General features: G+C 35.3%; 3 protein-coding genes across 4 annotated transcripts; 2 read left to right on the top strand and 1 right to left on the bottom strand.

Annotated features, from left to right (window-relative positions):
- Nucleotides 1–1,502: 1,502 nt before the first annotated feature.
- Nucleotides 1,503–6,000, bottom strand: LOC144638068 (allatostatin-A receptor-like). The gene is made up of 2 exons (XM_078497170.1): nucleotides 4,881–6,000; nucleotides 1,503–2,341 (listed from the first exon to the last, which is right to left on the bottom strand). The coding sequence occupies exons 1-2, from the start codon at nucleotides 5,035–5,037 to the stop codon at nucleotides 1,503–1,505; spliced, it is 996 nt and encodes a 331-aa protein (XP_078353296.1). The 5' UTR covers nucleotides 5,038–6,000.
- Nucleotides 6,001–8,553: 2,553 nt separating this feature from the next.
- Nucleotides 8,554–13,541, top strand: LOC144638063 (galanin receptor 2a-like). The gene is made up of 3 exons (XM_078497161.1): nucleotides 8,554–8,658; nucleotides 10,015–10,262; nucleotides 11,736–13,541. The coding sequence occupies exons 2-3, from the start codon at nucleotides 10,049–10,051 to the stop codon at nucleotides 12,743–12,745; spliced, it is 1,224 nt and encodes a 407-aa protein (XP_078353287.1). The 5' UTR covers nucleotides 8,554–8,658; nucleotides 10,015–10,048; the 3' UTR covers nucleotides 12,746–13,541.
- A 1,829-nt stretch (nucleotides 13,542–15,370) lies between these two features.
- On the top strand, nucleotides 15,371–19,134 carry LOC144638064 (melatonin receptor type 1B-like). Of its 2 annotated transcripts, none has more exons than XM_078497163.1 (3): nucleotides 15,371–16,058; nucleotides 16,592–16,826; nucleotides 18,046–19,134. In XM_078497163.1, the coding sequence occupies exons 2-3, from the start codon at nucleotides 16,625–16,627 to the stop codon at nucleotides 19,008–19,010; spliced, it is 1,167 nt and encodes a 388-aa protein (XP_078353289.1). In that variant the 5' UTR covers nucleotides 15,371–16,058; nucleotides 16,592–16,624; the 3' UTR covers nucleotides 19,011–19,134. The 2 variants fall into 2 exon arrangements, with proteins under 2 accessions (XP_078353289.1, XP_078353288.1); XM_078497162.1 differs by having other exon boundaries at nucleotides 15,425–15,457; nucleotides 15,670–16,826.
- Nucleotides 19,135–19,218: the final 84 nt, after the last annotated feature.

Genomic DNA, 19,218 nt, shown 5'->3' with positions numbered 1-19,218 from the left:
AACCACTGCCATAAAACAGAATCTGGCAGAACATTAATACTCAACACTGACTCAGCTTAGTGAGAGAAGTCATACCAGCTTGTGAAATTAAAATACGTTTGCAACTGATCTAAATTTCACATCAAATAAAGACTACAATGATCTGCGTTATAGTTTATTTTATTTTGTCAGAATATATAGCTTAGGAATAATAGTTTATCTGTAATCACTGTGTTTTCATGCATATTCAAGGAGAAGCTTGATGTTTTCTCTATAATGAACCGCTGATTTTCCCGGGGGTACTCTATATATTTCTGGGTGGGGGTGTGCCACTGGGAAACTCTGAAACCCTTACCCTATACTAGACCCTGTTCAGCTGATTTCGCAACCCTTTACTGGACAAAACATCGAAAATCGCTACCCTATCCCAGACTTGCCGTTTTCAGAACTGTATCAATATTTATGTTTTCAATGAAAAACCATCTGTCAACAACGTTGACACGATGATTTTATTTACGTTTAAAAAGGCCCTTTTCCTCTTCCGAGTTTCTATTTCTATTCTGGACTTAATTCCTCATACTACTGATCAGTTTTTTTTAAACGACTTATTAAGACTTAATAACAGCCAGCACCATAGGAATACACGAGGCGCTAATTTTACCATTTTACCAACGAAATTTAATAGAGCGAAAGAGGGAGGTCGTACGCTTTCCGCAACGACTAGTAAATGCTGGAATCACCTCCCCCTTAAGTTACGCACCTCTTCATCTGTAAATATCCTAAGGAATGCTTTGTATAAATATTTTAAATTAAGTCAGCTCAAGAATAATATTTTTACTTCTTTTTTAGATAATAACTTTTAGATTGTGATATTTAGTAATAATTAACTTTGGATCAATATTGTAGATTAGCTTTTAAATTTTTAACTTACATTTCGATTTTAAATTAGGTTTTAACTAAATTTTAAATTAGATTATTGTTTATAGTAGATTCTTAATTTTTTAGTACATTAGAGAGGGCCACAAATTTATTAGTTGTAAAACTATCACGTGTAACCCTCTATAAATAAAGTTTGATTGATTGATTGATTGATTGATTGATTGATTGATTGATTGATAAATATTTCGAATTCTAACTAGTATAACCATGATAACATTAGAGTTATCTACTGGAAACTCGCGAATCTCAACGGTTCTTCCATTGCTTTGTGTTCGTTGATAGAACACGATCGAACGAGCGATTCTCTTATAAATACATAAAAATTGTAAGTTTTGGACTGGAACTTTTAATAGCGTCTACCATAACAATGTATCAGCGTTTTCATACCTTCCCATTTTGTCATGTAAAGAAAAAACCATTGCGTACAGAAAAAAAAAGAAAACTGTCACAGACATTGATGAACTCCTATTCAATATACCACTCACTTGACAAACAAAATGCTAGTTAAAGTTTCTCACTACTTTCAAAATAACCATTTTTGTTTCTTGGAAGGTCATGTCTTGTTGTCCATCGATGTCGATAGCTTAAGCATTTGTAACGCTTATTGCAGCCGGTCCATTCATCTTAGAGATTCTTAGCGCGTTTGCCACGCTTCCAGGATCACTTCCAGTCTGCTCCATTGCCACAATCCTTACCCTGTACCATGGACACAAGACAAGTGAAAAGTGCCTTCGGTATGTCTTGTTACTGATGCAGTAAATCAAAGGATTGACGCACGAGTTGAACATGCACAGCACCCCAGTGAAATGGTGCATGGGCGTGTCCAGTTGAGTGATGTCATACTTAAACAACATATAATACAATTGGTTAGGAAACCAACACACTCCAAGCACGATCGCTGTTAACATGCACATGCGCAGTAAACGCAGCCCTGCCTTGCCTCTATTCGTTTGAAAGAGGGCTGGTGACGACTTGACGTGATTGTTGAGACTTACCATGGTAACGGTAGTCGTGAGAAGGGGAAGGAAAAACTTTCCACAAAATTCCAAAATAGCCACAACTCTTCTTGTTGTTCCTTGGGTGAGAACAACCCACTCACACTCCGCTTTGTTGTCTGGGCCGGTTGTAGCTTTCATTTCAAACAGGTGCGGAGTGTTCAAAAGAACCGACAGCACCCAGATGCACAGCACACAAATGTTAACTCGCGGCTTCGTTAAAATTGTTTTGTACTTGGTCGGGCGAGCTACAGCGAGCCATCTGTCCATTGCCATGCATGTGACTGTGTACACTGACACGATACCCAGCGTAAACACGAGGTACTGAGAAAAAATCATTCGGCAGAAAAACTGGCCAAAACCTCCGGGCGGAACTGTGACTGAGTCAGACCCAATTACGTACACAGGGGTAACTAAAATACCAATTCCTTTAAATTGAAAAGAATACATATTAAAAAATATATGTGAAAAATATTAAAATAAGTTTTACTACTATATTGTTATCAATTGTTTTTTCATAATAGCTTGGTCATATAACGGCGCGCTACCATCGTATACCGTAAAATTCCGGTTATAAGCCCCCTCCCCCCAGTTATAGGCCCATCTACTTGGAAACAAAAAATTCATCCGATTATAAGGCCCCCCGGATATAAGCCCCCTCTGCCGGATGACAGTACTGAACAAGGCTAAATGTTGCTTTTCGTTTTTAACTTAAAACGTATTTCGATCAACACTCCCGTGGCTCGTTTCGTTTATAAGCCCTCCCGGGTATAACCTGCTCCAATTATTAGTCCATCCCAAAACCCTTATGAAGTTGTATAAGCCCAAGGCTTATAACCGGAATTGTGCGGTATTTGTTTCACATAAGACGTTGTTAACGTGGCGATTATCATGACTTTGCAAATGGACGTGCGCTTTTCGTAAACGAAGCCTGAGGCAATCACGAATAGAAACTTTCGAATTCCCCTATATTATGTCACCCCCGCCATGTTGATATCTTAAAACTCCAAATAATAGCGTATCTATGGAAATATAAAAAGCCTTTGAGATCGTGGCGGCGGCAAAGCTGGAGAAATTAAATTTTGCGTAATTTTTATGCCTCAAGTGCACTTGACAGATTAATAAAACATTTATATCATATACTTGGCACACCCACGGTGTTGCTAAATAGCTTTAAAAACGTTTTTGTCAGCGCGTATATCAGATGATATGTTGCCTGTTTTAAAAAAGAAACCTTGATTAAACTGAAACGAACTAAAAAATACTTAACGTTGTTATATTAAACTGAAACAAACTAAAAAATACTTAACGTCGTTATAACATAAGTTACATATCACCAAGACCTGTTTGTTGTTTAAAAGTTATATGTACACATCTGTGAAGGAGTAAATTTTCTTACATTAAGGGAAGAAAAAAAATAAACCTTTCGAGGTTCATCGCTGCGATAGTTCGGCTTAGATAAAAAACGTTCTAATAACAATTTTACCTATAACTGATAACCATACAATTTAAGTATTTAATTTTAACAGAGCCGTGCGAAAGTAGTCCCGCGAAGTGTAAAATAGAAATTTAAAATGTTTCACTTCTTTTTTTTAAAAAAAAAGGCCAGTAAAGGGCAAGATGTTCTTAAGCTTAATTTTTAATCCATGCTGTATCATAAAATAATGAGTTAAAAAAAGCTTTCTGTTAAAAAATTGACAAGTTTGCTTAACATGTTCAATATTGCCTAAAGCAAGTTTTGCCATTAGAACTTGAGCCATTGAGAAAGGTTGCATGGGTGAACATAATAATATCCTGTGGCTTATGTAAAGAGTGCACCGCTGGTACTTGGAATGTTTCCCACTGGACGGACCCGCCCATCGAATTCACCGAGTATAAGCAAACAAATTTATCTCGAGGTGTTAAAGAAAGCCGCATTTAGATGGAAAATTTATCACCTAGAGCAAGAAATGCTATTCCAATTAAATGAAGGATTGCTTCGTTTCTCTCAAATTTGGATGCCTTACAAAGTGATTTAGCGAAACTAACGCAAAAAAAAAAATTCAAAAGCAGTCTGCCAGTTAGGAAGACGTGCGTTCCAAATCTAAAAACAAGGAGTGTTTTTTTCCATGACTTGCGGAATGAAAAATAAAAATCCACGGTGAGAATTTCGGGTTAAGCGATTAATTTGTAAATTATGTTGTAAGAGACGGTCATTTATCATACGCGTAAAACAGTTACACAGTTCCATTCCGAATAAAACATGCCCTTTGCATTCTGACATGTTTGCCATTTGGCAAATGTCAATCTTAACTGTCTGCTATACCTTCACTCTCCAATACGATAAAATCAACAGACAAAAATTAAAGATAAATAGTTATTATTCAGCGTTTTTCTTTAGTTTCCATTATATTTCTTCTTTAATTTTTAAATTCAGAATCGGAAATACGCACCCTTCTCTGCTCAAAAGTATGGAAGAAAAGAACAGAATAGCCGATGATACTCCACCAGTCGTTAATAATTGATGGGATTTTGGAATCGAAAAGAAATTTCGGTAAGAGTTGAAGTAGCAACTCAGGACTTTGATATGAGCGTATTAAATAAAGGTTTTTTAAAAGATAAACGAAGTACGTACTTTAAATAAAAAGCGTGAAAAAGAAGGGTTTTTAGAGAAATAAAAAATTGTTTTGATCACAAATGTAAACAAACTTTTACTTTTCTTTTCTAATATTGTTGTCAAAAGCCCTGTATATGTCGCTAGGTTTTTTTTATAAAATTGGGAGGCTGTTATTGAACCTGACTCTCTCCAAGAAACTTATGCATTTAAAGCTAATATAAAAGTGTTATCATTGAATCTCCTCCTTTCTAATTGTAAAAAGTATCTGAAAACTGTAGCAGCTCGCCGATCAACACAACTTTTACAGAACCGCTAATATCTTACGGATGTTGTTTGTTCAGACAGAGATGAAAGCAAACCCTTGCACCAACCTGAAATTAAGTCAGTGATGGCCAAGCTTAACACCAATGTGTTGTATGGCGTCTTCAGCATAGACCTGTTCTGGATAATAACTACCAGCAAAAGGGTGTTGTTGATGATGGCAAGTGATCCTATGAAACCAAATACAACTCTGAGACCTACACTCATTTTAGTGCATTCAAAAAAAGCTCCTTTACACGTTGTCTTTCCAGAGTAAAAAAAGGCTGGCGGCTCTGCATCAAACCGCTAGATCAATGGTGCACAGGTGAATCTGCTTGTTTGCGCCTGTTGCCTTTTATAAATAATTATGCAATCAAGTTATTTTCAGTTGTTTACAATATATCCCATCAGGTATTGCTCTTCAGAAAGTCTCCAATAAAGCGTTTATTATTTACCCACGTAAAACATCAGTTGAATTATTGATATAAATTTATAATTCATGTCATTTATTATACATTCCCCACCAAGGTTGTGGATTTTATTATGAAAATCACACTTGTTTTTAGTCACTCATGCACGCATCAAAAGTTTTTTACTTTTAGACATATTGACCTTCTTTTTATTTACCTACAAAATATATTTTCTTTCAAATTTCTATGAGTTTCATTTCCTACGGTGATCGTAGAGTGTCGATTATAAAACAAAATATATTGCTTCTTATTGTGACCTGTTTGTCTTAAATTTGATTTCCGTCGAAGCCATCAATATAACCGCCACATTTGATAGCTGTGACACGTTCTTCGGAGCACGAAGTCTGATGTCCTTAATGTTTCTGATATTATTTACTTAATTATCAACCAACTTTCTAAGCGTTAATTGCTAGTCAGATGACTTGTTCGGATAACCAGTCGTCCCTTGGAAGAAAATTTTAAGAAGTAGGGGTCCGCATCTTATAATTTGCTCACAAAATTAAAGACGACTGGGGGCAAGTAAGAATTAAGATTGTGATTCGATTGCATTTTATATAAACGTCTTTGTGTGTCGTATCTGATTAATACATAATTTAAAAAAAACCTAAAATTACTAATAATTTCCCATTTGTTTTTATCTACGTCTTATCTAATGGTTATACTACATTCACGCAAACGTTTAAACGTCATGTATTAAAAGCCGCTTCGTTAAACATGCCTCCAATTTATTTAGCTCATAAACATAGAAGCTTCTGCCAAAAGATTGCACGGTTGCTGAAACGCAAGTAAGAACCTTTTTATTTGACAACGATCGATATCAATATCAATATACTTATCAATATCAATATTAACGTGGCAATTGCTCTCAAGTTTTTAGATCACATGGTCATATATTGACACTTACATTCAATAAAACACTTTTTATTGATCACCTGATATTTTGATGGGCTGTTGCCCCAATGGTGGCCCAATGGTTATGCACGAAGGCTTCAGGTGTGACTTTATTTCAATAAATGAATGAAACACTTTAAATAAATAAATAAATAAATAAATAAATAAATAAATAAATAAATAAATAAATAAATAACAGATATCTTGACAGGCAATAACCGAGGAAAACCTTGCCTCCTCGGCCTCTCTTTTTAAAAAATTATTTAAAAAATATTCCCAGAGCAATTTTCCACCACTGTAGGAGGCCTAAACAGACAAAACTTGATCTAACGTGGAAAATAATATGTCAATAATATGTCATTTTAAAACCTTCAAGCACGTTAAAAAATAGATATTAATAAAACAATAAAGAAAGAAAGAAAGAAAGAAATGAAAGAATGAATGAACGAATGAATGAATGAATAATTATCATTTAAATGGATGCAGTCAGTGACAAACAGTGGACAGAAAGGTGCAACTTGCTTGTGCGTAGAAGCGTAGAATTCACATGCGTGGGAAACAGACTCAAGAAATAAATACATAAATAACTTATGAACATAGATAACTTATGAAAATGTAAAAGTACGTCATTTCACAATCGTTGACCATTTTAAGATAACTCTGTGCAAAGTTTTACCACGAATAATAAAATAGTTTAGCAAGCACTCTACAATTGATAGCACTATCGCAAGCCTAGCCTAGTATCTAAACTGTATCGCGTTGCCAGGTACGGATGCTTGTTTGGTGGGTTTGTTCATATTCTGAACCAATGATCTCCACGATAGCGATGCAACGCATTTAGGATATATGTAGAATGGATTTAAAGACAACTTGATAAAATGTGGGCGCAAACTCTCAAAACAAAATGTTACGAAAATAGAAGTTATTAATTAAATTAAGCTGAACTTAAATCGGCAACCTTCTTTTAAGAAGGTTATTTATTGAAGAGAATTGAAAAAGACTCATATAAACTTCATATCTGTAGTACCTCTATAATTCAAAATGATTGTCATATTTTGTGTTTTAATTAATGGTCCATTTCCTTCGCATTTCGCTTCGTGCATATACACGAATCTTTGTACGCCTATAACAGCAAGTTGTTAATGGAGAACATTCGTAGTAAAAAAATACAAATTATCGATCACTATTTTAAAGTTTTTGTAACTTTTTCCTTTTTCGTCGGAATAGAGAATTAAACGAGCATATGTTATCAGCATCATCGTAATCTACATCAAAAGTTTCGCTGGAGACTTCAATAACCCCACTATCTGTAATTACTTGCTTCCGATAAAGGTATTACTTATAGTTTTATCGAGAGGTTAACTAATTATGTTAACCTACCTCAAAATTTAATGCACTTCCTTTCTTAAGCCGCATACCGGATTACAAAAAACCTAAAATAGAAGAAACGAATCAGCTTAAGACAAAATTAATCATGTTTTTAAACGGGAAATGAAGACAGTTTAATACGAAGAAGTCGGCTTAATCGCTAAAATAAAAAAATTTAACGAGGTTTTGGAACAGCAATGAGACCGATTAATGATTAATAGTGTCGCTTTCATCAGTTACATCCTAAATCTGTTTGGAAACTGTTGTCGTATTTATGGTAAAATAACTACAAAGGACTCACTTACGTAGTTTGTAGAATGACCTAAAATTTGATTTTACAATTCAAAAGTTATGATAGGAAGTTTTGAAGACGACCGTGTGTTTTGATAATATGCGGTAAGACAGCCAAAAATGCCGCTCATATATCGGTACGTTTGAGAAAAATTGCAATTTTAATATAAAAATAAATTTTCAAACGTATAGACTTGGAAATTGTCAGCATTGAAGCATCTCCGAAAGTATCGACGAAAGAAAAAGTAAAGAAAAATGTTAGCAGTGAAAACCATAAACGCTGAGTTTTTATCAATGTACCGTAGAAATATACAAGTCAACATCGATTTTGTCCACCTTAGTGAATGATAACTTGAAGGTTGTTTTTTGAGTCTTATCATATCTATTTTTGCAATTTGGTAGACAATGTCAGGATCAATCTTTAATCCATTAAAAGTCATATCAAGTGGAAAACTGTTTTGCTATTTTGTCAGTACAAGAAAACAATCTTGATTAGCTTTAAGCATTTTACAAGTGCACTCAATTATTATTCTGACGTTTGTTATTAATTCTTGAGGCAGAAATCCCATTTCCGCATCCGTTCACCGACTCCTTAAATTACAAACTTAAAGAGCACGGCACGAACTTAAGGATAAACACATTTACCGCCGAATTGCTATATAAGTGCTTCAGTGTGTTCAAGTATTGCTAGAAGCGCTGTAAGATTAAGAAAAGCGAATCCGTTTCGGTGGTATTACCGTGATTGAACTGAGCAAGCAAAGAGTATTCATAGAAATATCAGCTGAATTTCAGTTTTGAAACGAGGACATCGTCAAGTTGGAACGTTAAAGTAAGTATTTTTTCTACAAGACAAATCATATTTCTTGTGGGTTATTCTACACGAAACATAAATTCTACGCAAAAGGTGTTATGTTACATGAGAGTTTCAATCACACTGCTGCTTTTAATAGAATGTTGGCAGGTCTGAAATTGTTTTATTACTGAAGTTTAAAGAGAAGAAAATTAGCAAAGTCATTCGATATCTCGAGATATCAATTAGTTTGTTGCTGAGAAAATTTAGTATGCCTCTGCTTTGAAAATTATTATTGTCGAAGTAATTCAGTAGGACCAGTAGCTTTACAGCGCAACAGTACTGAATGTGAACGCTTGCGTTTACGTAGAATTCACGTAAGTTGGGAAGAGGTATTATTTTTCTGTGAATTATAACTAAAGACGAGGTTTGTTGTTCGTGCCTCCCAGTGTTTACAGCGAGCTAAGTAAACATGAAGTTTCAATATTCTTTTTCGGGTGTAAAATAGAGACGAGAATTTTAATGTGGAGTCAGCCGTGTTTAAATAGCTTTATACAAAACGCCTAGCCAACCAATCGGAGCGCATATTTTAGAACCATAATTTTATAAACTATAATTAAAACAGAAATGAAAACGTAAAAAAGGACTAATAAAGGGAAACTTTGGAGACGCCAACTACACTTTGCGTGGGGTTGATAAAGCAATACTTACTTTCCAACTCATCTTCGTACGGTAGGCTGCCTCCTTATGCCACTTGCGTTTCTTTTATCAGCGACTGTACTTGTTACGTCCCTCAAGCTGATAAGGTAAAAATAGAATATTCCAGATAAGGTAAAAACCGATCGACTTTTTTTTATCGAAAACTGATAGCCCTAAGACAAAAATTTCATTGCGAATAGTACACAATTCTAATTACATTTTTCTTTTATGTAAATGATAAAATCTCGAGAGTAAAGTTTTTGGTTAGTTGTAAATTTTGGGATGCCACAATCAACTTTTTTTTCCAATTTTGTTTGAGGAGCAAATATGATTTATACATCAACAGATTAAGAAGGCTTAGTATTTGTTGTTGGCAGAGCTCTATCCCGAAGGACAGTGATGATGTGCTCTGCCTGCCCAGAGTCAACGCCTGCACATTGCGCTGCAGCGTATTGTGTGATAGTGATTGACCATTCCAATACGGGAGTGCCAGTCTCAGCCGCAGCTGGTGCAGACAATTTTAAATTAGTTTATGTCTAATTCCAAAGGCTTCTTAACAATTAAAAAATAACAAAGTTAAGTTGGTATCAGGTAAGTAACTAGACCGATGACAATAAGATATTAAATTGTGTATCTGAAACCGACCGTAATCCTAATTCGCCATTGTATTCATCTCAAGTTTGTCTTCTTTCCTAGATAATACCTGTTACTAAACTAGTGCTAAAAAGCCATGACGCTTTCCATGAACGATACAGAGCCAGCAGACAATAAAACCAATATCGACCACTCTCGAACCCCTCTAAGGGTAACATTTGGAGTTATCGCTGCACTGGCGCTTTTAGGCAATGGTTTGGTTTGTGCTGTTATTCTCCGAAGTCGGACCATGTTGAAGAACTCATACAATTTGATGATTCTCTCGCTGGCCTTCACTGATATGTTTACAGGTAGGTTACAAACGTTACGCTTTTTGTCAAAAAAAGACAAAAAAAAAACACTGAACTCAGTACAAAAGAAATCCAATGTGAGAAACCGGGAGCTTCTGGACACAATAGAAACAAGTTTTACAGAACCTGCCACTTACAAATTTAAAAACACTGACTTGGCGTTTTCACATATTTGTAGCGAACTCCGTGATATATTACGACGGAAGCCATCTTAGAACGAACAAAGTGTTTGGTTAAAATGCAAATTTGTTATAACTTCACTCAATTAAAAATAGCAATTAAAAATAGGCCTTTTTCCACGTGAACAAAATTATTCTTATCTGAGTTACAAATATTAGATATAACGAAAACTTTTATATTCAATTTGCGCTATATAAAAAATATTCATGTTGATTAAGCTAAAGCTTTAGGGAGACTTTTTATGGCCACAATTTTTAATTTCATGGATGTCATAGCTTTTTACAAAGCTAATTAACTTTTTTCATTTACGTTTTTTTTGGAAAAGTGAACCAGTATTTAAAACTTGCTGACGGCCTTTCGATTTGATTAATATTGACGGTTATAGCATCAATACGTTGTGCCTCCTTGTGACCGCCTTGAAACATAAGCAGAAAATATCCTGGGACACCTGCGATTTACTGTACCGTCAGTACAGTAAAACCTACAGATGATAGCTTACAAGCATGTTCTTCTTGGATAAGTCATTAAAACATGCCATTCTTGAATTCATCCTAAAATACACCTGTTACAAGGCTTTTATGGCGTGCGTAATTTCCCTCTGTGAAATTTTCATGTACGCTTAGTTACAGAGGAAGATATTACAAGTTCAAATTAATTTTAACTTTTAATTGATTGTACATGTTTAGAATTTTCTGCCATTAAAGCAAAAGAAAAACACATCGGACCTATTGTCTCTTTAGCATTTTCGGTGTTACCATGGACATTCAAATGAAAACTTTTGAGGTCGCTCAGGCTGACTTTTTATGAGCGAGAAATATCAGATTTCAACAGATTGAAGCGAAGTTATGAAAAGCAAAACGATCTTACGAAAGGCAGTTTTTCAAGTAACTTGTCTCGCAACGGTTAAGCGTTGATGTGTTGCATTTGTTGGTCGTACATCTCGTCTTTGCAAGGCAATCTAATTGCAAAGTACTGGCGCTTATTTGGGCTAGGCTTACAAAAGCTCCAATCAATTCTGAGTTACACTCAACTCATAACATTGAGATACACAGTCCGTACAAAGTTATTAAAGCTATACAGAACGAAACAAAACAAAGGCAAACGACCACGCGAAAACATGTGAAAGAATTATGATTATGTAATTGGAAAGTGTCGAAGAGAAAAATGAACAGAAAAGAATGTGCGCGGATTACACAAAACATTGATGCAAGAAGCAATGGGCGAAGAGCTGAATATATTTACTACATATTGTTTAAGAAATCTCAAACTCATTTTTTTTGTTGGTCTCCGCAGGATTTATATTGGCCATTACTCCAGCCTTTGTCATAGGAGATGAAAACTTTCCCGTCCCAAAAAACTTTGCTGGAGAGGTTTTCTGCCATATACTTAGTTCCCATTACTTCGTCTTTACCTTCGGCAAGATCTCCGTTGCTATAGTGATGCTTTTAGCAATAGACCGCTGGTATGCAATTACAAGGCCTGTCAAGTACAAGGCTACGTTCAAGAGGTGGAAAGCCATCGTGTATATTACAAGCGTTTCCATGTTTTGCTGTGCGCTTAACTGGCAGGCATTAATTGAAAAGAAACTTGTCATGGTAGACGGAGTCCAGTCTTGTGTCTGGATAACGCTGATTGAAAACAAGTTAACGTCTCAAATTATTACCGTCGTTTACGTAGCATTCACATTTTTTATCCCACTGTTTATTTCCATGATCACATTTTTTCACTTGTATCGAGTTATGCGCAAGTCACGTGATCGTCTCGCCAGGAGCAACAGCACTAAATCTTTCAACAGCCTTTTGCGCATGTGCGCTATAACAGGTTTGTTCTTGGCACTATGTTGGATTCCAAACCAGTTTGTCTACGTCCTGTCAAAGTTCAGCATCACCCAGTTGGATACACCTCTGCATCACGCCACAGTTGTCTTAGCCATGTTCAATTCTTGTGTGAATCCTTGGATTTACGGAGCTACCAACCGCAATTACAGGAAAAAATTTACAAGAATTCTCTGTTTCTGGAGGAAAGTGGAAGTGGCGCCTGAAGAGACAGACATAACAGCAAAGGAAAGAGGTACCAGAAGTAGTCACGATGGACGGTTGAGTAAAACGGAGCAACAACCGGAAGGATCAAGGTTTGTGGACTACTCATCATTCGTACGTGAGGGCTCCCAGGCAAAACCAGAGAATTCCCAAGGAGAAAGCAACAGAAAAATTTCACTGACTGGAATACCACGAGAAGATGAGGAAATTGCTCACATACGCCACGAAACCGTCAATAACTCCTTAACACAGAGCAACCTATAACAAGAAGGAATCTATAGTTAATAACTTTACCGACTTGTTCTTATTACCATATGAGGTACACGTATATCAGGTTCACGTTCAAATTCGCTGTGAGCATCATTTCATATACTTGGAAAACTCACCAATCGAAATACCGTTTCTGTCTCAAGCTGTAGATAGTAATCATTTTTAAACTTATATTTTGGCGTTCTTTGCCCAACAATCTAACAGAACTATTTTTTTCTTTCTTTTTTGCAACAAACAAGAAAGGCGTCGCTTACAAAAAGATACGTCCACTACTCACGACTTGTTATACAATACTTATATTAACTTATCTTTTTACCCGTTGTAAAATTGCTTTAACAATACTGTAATGTTCAAAATGTAATATACGTAAATAAAAATGTTATAGGGTAAGTGATGTAAATAATATTATTCGACAATAATAATGTGAACTAATACAGGTGCTGTACTGTAGGTTTTGTAATCTAAGATTTGAGCCTCGACAAACCAACTATATAGAGATTTTTTTTTAGAACGACTATTAAATTGTCGAAAACCAAACGTTATTAAAAAAGGCAGTGTGTAAAAGGAGTTGACGAAAACACAGTTAAAAAAACACTTCGTTATTGACAACTTACCACTTTTCACAGCTTGTTTTCCTAGTTCAGCGTCGAAACATGCATTGTGACATGCAAACGCTATTTATTAAGAGAAAAACTAACAAAAAAGCTATCGATAGCTTCGGTGTCTACGTAGCCAGTGGAAAAGCTCTATTAAGCACTAAAAGTTATCGACAGCAAGCTCACTAGCCTGCTGAGACCCTTAGTTATGTAAAGTATCACACATGATTCTTATGATTACAATTAAAAAAGATCATAATAAGGGAAATAAGATTCTGGTCATTCTTGGGACTATAGGTACTACAAGTAAAAAAGCCTAGAAATATTATTTATTGGCAACATTAGAAATAAACCGTATAACACGGATTTTTATGATTATTGATTGATAAATTTACTTCTATATAGGACCATATATTAATCATTTAAAAAAAATTTCAATTTAAGCACGATTTTTAAAAAATCAATGGAGGTGCACCCGGAATATATATGTTGGTAGCAGCACAACTTGCAGTTGCTTCCGATTAATCCTTTGTAGCCTCTCTTCCTTATTCTTGGTTTAAAAAACATTTAATTATAATAATTACATTTAACATCCTTTAGTATAATTCTAAATGGAAAGTATCACATTAAGGCTGTCAATGCTCCGCTTAACCTAATCCTTCGTCAAATTCATCGAAAATGATTACTTTATTTAATAGTGCTCAAACGTAAAAAAAACCAGAGCTTCTCCAACTTTTAATATTTAAATGGATCATTTCTCCTTTAAATTGATTGATCTTTTTAATTACATTAATGCTTTTTTAAAGCTGATAACTTACGATCAGGCAGCACTTTCTCTCGGTGACGTATACGGATTCCCGTGAAGACAAGTGAAAGATCAATAATTAGTTTTATTGATAACTAAAAAGTTGAAGTATTGAACTTGACAAATTGTTCCTAAACCAAGGTCAAAGAAAAAGATTTTTACTAAAGACCTATTTAGGAACTCACATAAGGTACTAGAATTTTATACAAATGGGGAAAAATATCCTCGACAATCAGGCAAATGGAAGGTTTATTTTGTACAACGTGCAGTTTCAAACATAAATATAAATGTCATAAAAATGAACTAATTTAAACTACGAATTTGTGCCATAAAATTATCAGTGAACGCTTTCTGTGCTCTTATACTCTTTGGTATCAAAACAACTGCTGGCTTTTATTTTACGTGCAGTGAAGCATTTATACAATTGTTTCTATTTAAGACACATGAAATCTTGCATGCATTCTGAAATTTTAGCCGGCGTTCGCAGATGTACAAACACTCAGTGGCTTAAACAATTGATCATCATAAATCCCACTCACGTCCAAAGAAATAAAATACATCACCACTTCGGTGTTAACTGTTTGCATTTGAATGCGCTCTCAGATTTCTTTTAATTTCCCAGTTTATTTCTTTATCGACAACGGTTTCATCACCTTGTACTCCATAACCTTCCGTTACAAAGCCACTTAAAATTTAATTAGACAGAGATCCTCCTTTTCATTTTGAACCACAAATAGAGCAGAGCAGAGTAGGGACATGTATGAAACATATTTGTAAAACCCACAAGTCAATGGAGCATGTTCAAGAAATGCCCAGTGAACAAAACTCACTCAGTTAAAAACACACGAACGTCAATCCCAATCCGAGTGAGAAAACATTTACCCCACCGCTTATCCATAAAATACAAAACACAAGACCGAATATCATCCACGATACAGCTAACGAACAGTTTAGAATAATTGTAAGACGGGATCCACCAAGAGGACGAGTAATATTTTTTCAAGTTAGACAAAAATCGAGTACCAGAATAATTTAAATCCTACTGCGTTATTTCCTATCCTTAATAAAAGGTAAAGATCTAAGTAATTATATCTCACAACACCAATAACAATTTCTAATCATAGTCTGAAAAAATTAGTTTCAATGTTCACAAGCTATAGGCAAAATCTCACGTGTAGCCATTTGGTAAAATCGTCTTTTAAGCGATTCAGGGGAATTTAGTGGAACTTCGAAATTTGTTTCCGATGTTTGGTGTTGTTAGAAAAGATTTCTTTTGATAAGATATTTAAAGCAGTAACACAAAAAGTTGCAATAAGGTGCAAACAACTTTGGTACAACAATTTCTTATCAGAGTCTGAGAAAATGAAATTCAAAGTTCACAAACTAAAGGCAAAAACTCACGTTTTTTAAGCGATTCAGTGGAAATCAGTGGAACTTCGAAATTGGTTTTCGATGTTTGCTGTTGTTAGAAAAGATTTCTTTTGGAGAGTAAGATATTGGAAGCAGTAACAAAAAAGCTTGCAATAAAGTGTAAATAATTTTGGTACATAATTTTGTCCAATAACTACTCAAAGTCCTGGCGGATTCCATCTTAAACATTTTCCACCCATCTATTTTGTGTTCTTTATAAATAGATTGGAAGTACCAGCTTTCATTTGTGTTTCAAACAAAAGCAGAGCAAAACAGAAAACGTATTCACTAGTGTACCGTAATCCCACAGCGAAATAATATATATCAATTAGTCTTTAAATAAACATTTTCCAATCTGTCTTATTGCTGTTAATCGATATTCAAACGTCTAAAACGCATTATCGCTTTGCTCATAAATATCTTAGTAGGAGCCACCACGCACTGAAGTCTGTGATTCAGATCCACTCTTAGAAGATTCTCACTCCCAACTTGTCTGGTAATTAACATTCGTTCTACTGTTTCTTCGGCAAAATTATATGACATCTTTACAACCTTTGCTTTTCGGGTATTCAACTTGTTAACATTTTTGTTATACTTAATTCAGTCAAACAGGCACCTTTATCGGCTTATGAACCGGGAATCACATTTGCTTTACAAACAATACTGGAAAATTAGTCAAACCGAGATTGTGTTGATCTTTTCAACCTCCTCGTTAAAGACGTCTTGACTCTGCTTCAGCATTAATGTAAAAAGTAAAAGTAAATTGGAATTCTTAATCATTCGCAATATTTGTTTTAGGTCTAAAATTGTCAACAAATCCATAAATTGTTCTGCGCTTTATACCGGGCCTATTCTATTTTATCTTACAAACTTGACGGACATTTGACAAGTACAGCCCAAGAATCATGCAAAGAAACTGAGTGGCTGTTACTCTGAACAGAAAATTAAAAAATTGTAAGACTTATTTGTCACACACGTAATTACTGGACGTTGTCTTGACGGAATTATATGCTTTCTTCCCTTTGGTAGATAACATCTGTTACTTAACACCACCAAGAAGCCATGAACGACACAGAATCAGCAGGGAACAAAACCCGTATTGCCTTTTCACGAACCACTTTAAGGGTAACATTTGGAGCTATCGCTGCCCTGGCGTTTTTAGGCAATGGATTGGTTTGTGCCGTCATTCTCCGAAGTCGGACCATGTTAAAGAACTCGTATAATTTGTTGATTCTCTCTCTGGCCTTCACTGATATGTTCACAGGTAAGGAACATGTGATAAAAGCAACACTGAACGGAAGGACGAAATATAGCTGAGCACATTACAATATAAAGGCAATATTGAAAAAAAAAAAACTATTACATCGAGGACCATCTTTTAAGGACCAGTTTTAGTAACAATCACAAATTTACTAAAGCTTCACTTGAATGAAGCAAACACTGAAGCTCTGTCGACCAAAGAAGTGAACAAACGTATCTTACTTTTTCTATTTTTTTTTTTCAGGAATGCAATATTTATTTTTGTCTTAGTCGCAAATATTCAGTGGATATAACAAAAAAGCCTTGTTTTCTCAGAGTTGCACCATATTTACTGAACCAAAATTTTTAATTTCATTGTTGTCAAAATTCTGTTTTAAAAAAGTAATTAACTTTATTCATTTCAGTTTGTGAAACAGAGATCCGTCATTTAAAATGTTCCGATTTTGTTTTTGTTAATATGGTGATTGTGATTGGAAGAAGTATTTTTTGATACTGCCAAGTTGAAACTCACTGCTACTCTGGACATTTAAAGGCATGTCGTTCATTATTATTCTCCGAATTCACCCTAAAAAGAAGACTTGTTTAATTTTTATTGTCGTTTCAGTGTATAATTTTACGTGTGTGATCATTATTTTTGCGCTTATCGAGGGAGACATTAACAATAGATCACATGGGTTTTTAAGTTTTCAATTTTCGTAAAAGCAATATCCGGAAGAAGCGAAACACCTGTCTAGAGTTTGTCGCCAAGTATGGTAAATAATAATAGTATTAAAAAAACAGAGAGTTTTTTCGTTCTGTATTGTCAAATTTGCTATGTACGCGAAATCAGTGGCACTATAGTGACAGCACTATACCCATATAAAATGACGAAAAGTGATACGTAATCATACAGTAAAGCAACTTGTTTTGTAAAGGCTGAACGTGATGTGTAAAAGTATTACGCAATTACAATTTTCGTGTATGTCGTCTTTTTAAAAGCTCAAATGCGCTCTCAGTAAACGGTACAAAAAGTATAACACACACGTTTCGTCATAAGGCAAACAAAATGAAAAAAAAAATGACAAGAAAAATAGGAATAAAAACCTACAAGGCAAATACATTTATCAGGCGTTGCCTGATTCCTCAGGCACACTTTTAAATTAATTACGAACTAAGACAAGAACTTTTTACGACAACCTTTTAACGACAAGTGATTGAAAAGAACATTTTTTTTATCTCCACAGGGATTGTATTGGCCATAACTCCAGCCTTTGTCATAGGAGACGAAAACTTTCCCGTCCCAGAGAACTTGGCAGGAGAGGTTTTCTGCCATATACTTAGTTCCCAGTATTTTGTCTTCACTTTTAGTAAGATCTCTATTGCCATAGTGATGCTATTAGCAATAAACCGCTGGTATGCAATCACAAGGCCCGTCAAGTACAAGTCTACATTCAAGAGGTGGAAAGTCATTGTATACATTACAGGTGTTGCTATGGTTTGTTGTGCTCTAAACTGGCAAGCATTAATCGCGAAGAAACTGGTAATAAAGGACGGAACTCCCTCTTGTGCCCGGGTAACGCTGATTAAAAACAAGTCCACGTCTCAAATATATACAGTTTTTCACGTGGCCTTCACTTTTTTAATCCCACTTTCTATTTCCATGATCACATTTTTTCACTTGTACCGCGTTATGCGCAGGTCACGTTATCGTCTCGCCAAGAGCAGCCGCCCAAACTCCTTCAACAGCCTTTTGCGCATGTGCGCTGTAACAGGATTTTTCTTGGCACTATGTTGGATTCCAAATCAGTTTGTTTACGTCTTGACAAAGTTCAACGTCACTCAGTTTGATACACCTCTGCATCACGTGACAGTTGTCTTAGCCATGTTTAATTCCTGTATAAATCCTTGGATTTACGGAGCTACCAGGAAAAAGTTCACAAAAATTATATGTTTTTGGAAGAGAGTTGAAGTTGCACCTGAAATGACAGACATTACAGCAAAGGAGCTGAGAGCTACCAGAATTAGGCATGATGCAAGGCTTAGTAAGACGGAGGTACATCCAGAAGCATCCGTATTTGCACGTGAGTGTCCTCAGACAAAACCAGAGAATCAAGAAGACAGGAACAAGAAGGTCTCAGTGACTGGAATACCAGATAAGAACACCAACAAACGCGATGAATCCGCCAATGAATGCGTTACACACGTATAGAGCAAGCTATAACTTAAGCGCGCGATTCTCTTTGCTTATATACCTACTAGTTCTTATCACCATACATTAGTTATGTCCTGAAATTTAGCGTCTTAATCACTACATAAATGGAAACTTGAAAACCTTCTGCTTCCAGCTAGAAATTCCTCAAATCAGTTGTCAAGCATTTTTATGTCAGCCCTTAGACTGCAATTATTATATTAATTTG

The sequence above is a fragment of the Oculina patagonica genome, chromosome 14, assembly GCF_052425735.1.
Source record: "Oculina patagonica isolate OP01 chromosome 14, crgOcupat, whole genome shotgun sequence".
In the NCBI taxonomy this organism is placed as follows: domain Eukaryota; kingdom Metazoa; phylum Cnidaria; class Anthozoa; order Scleractinia; family Oculinidae; genus Oculina; species Oculina patagonica.
This window is presented reverse-complemented; position numbering and strand designations above follow the sequence as displayed.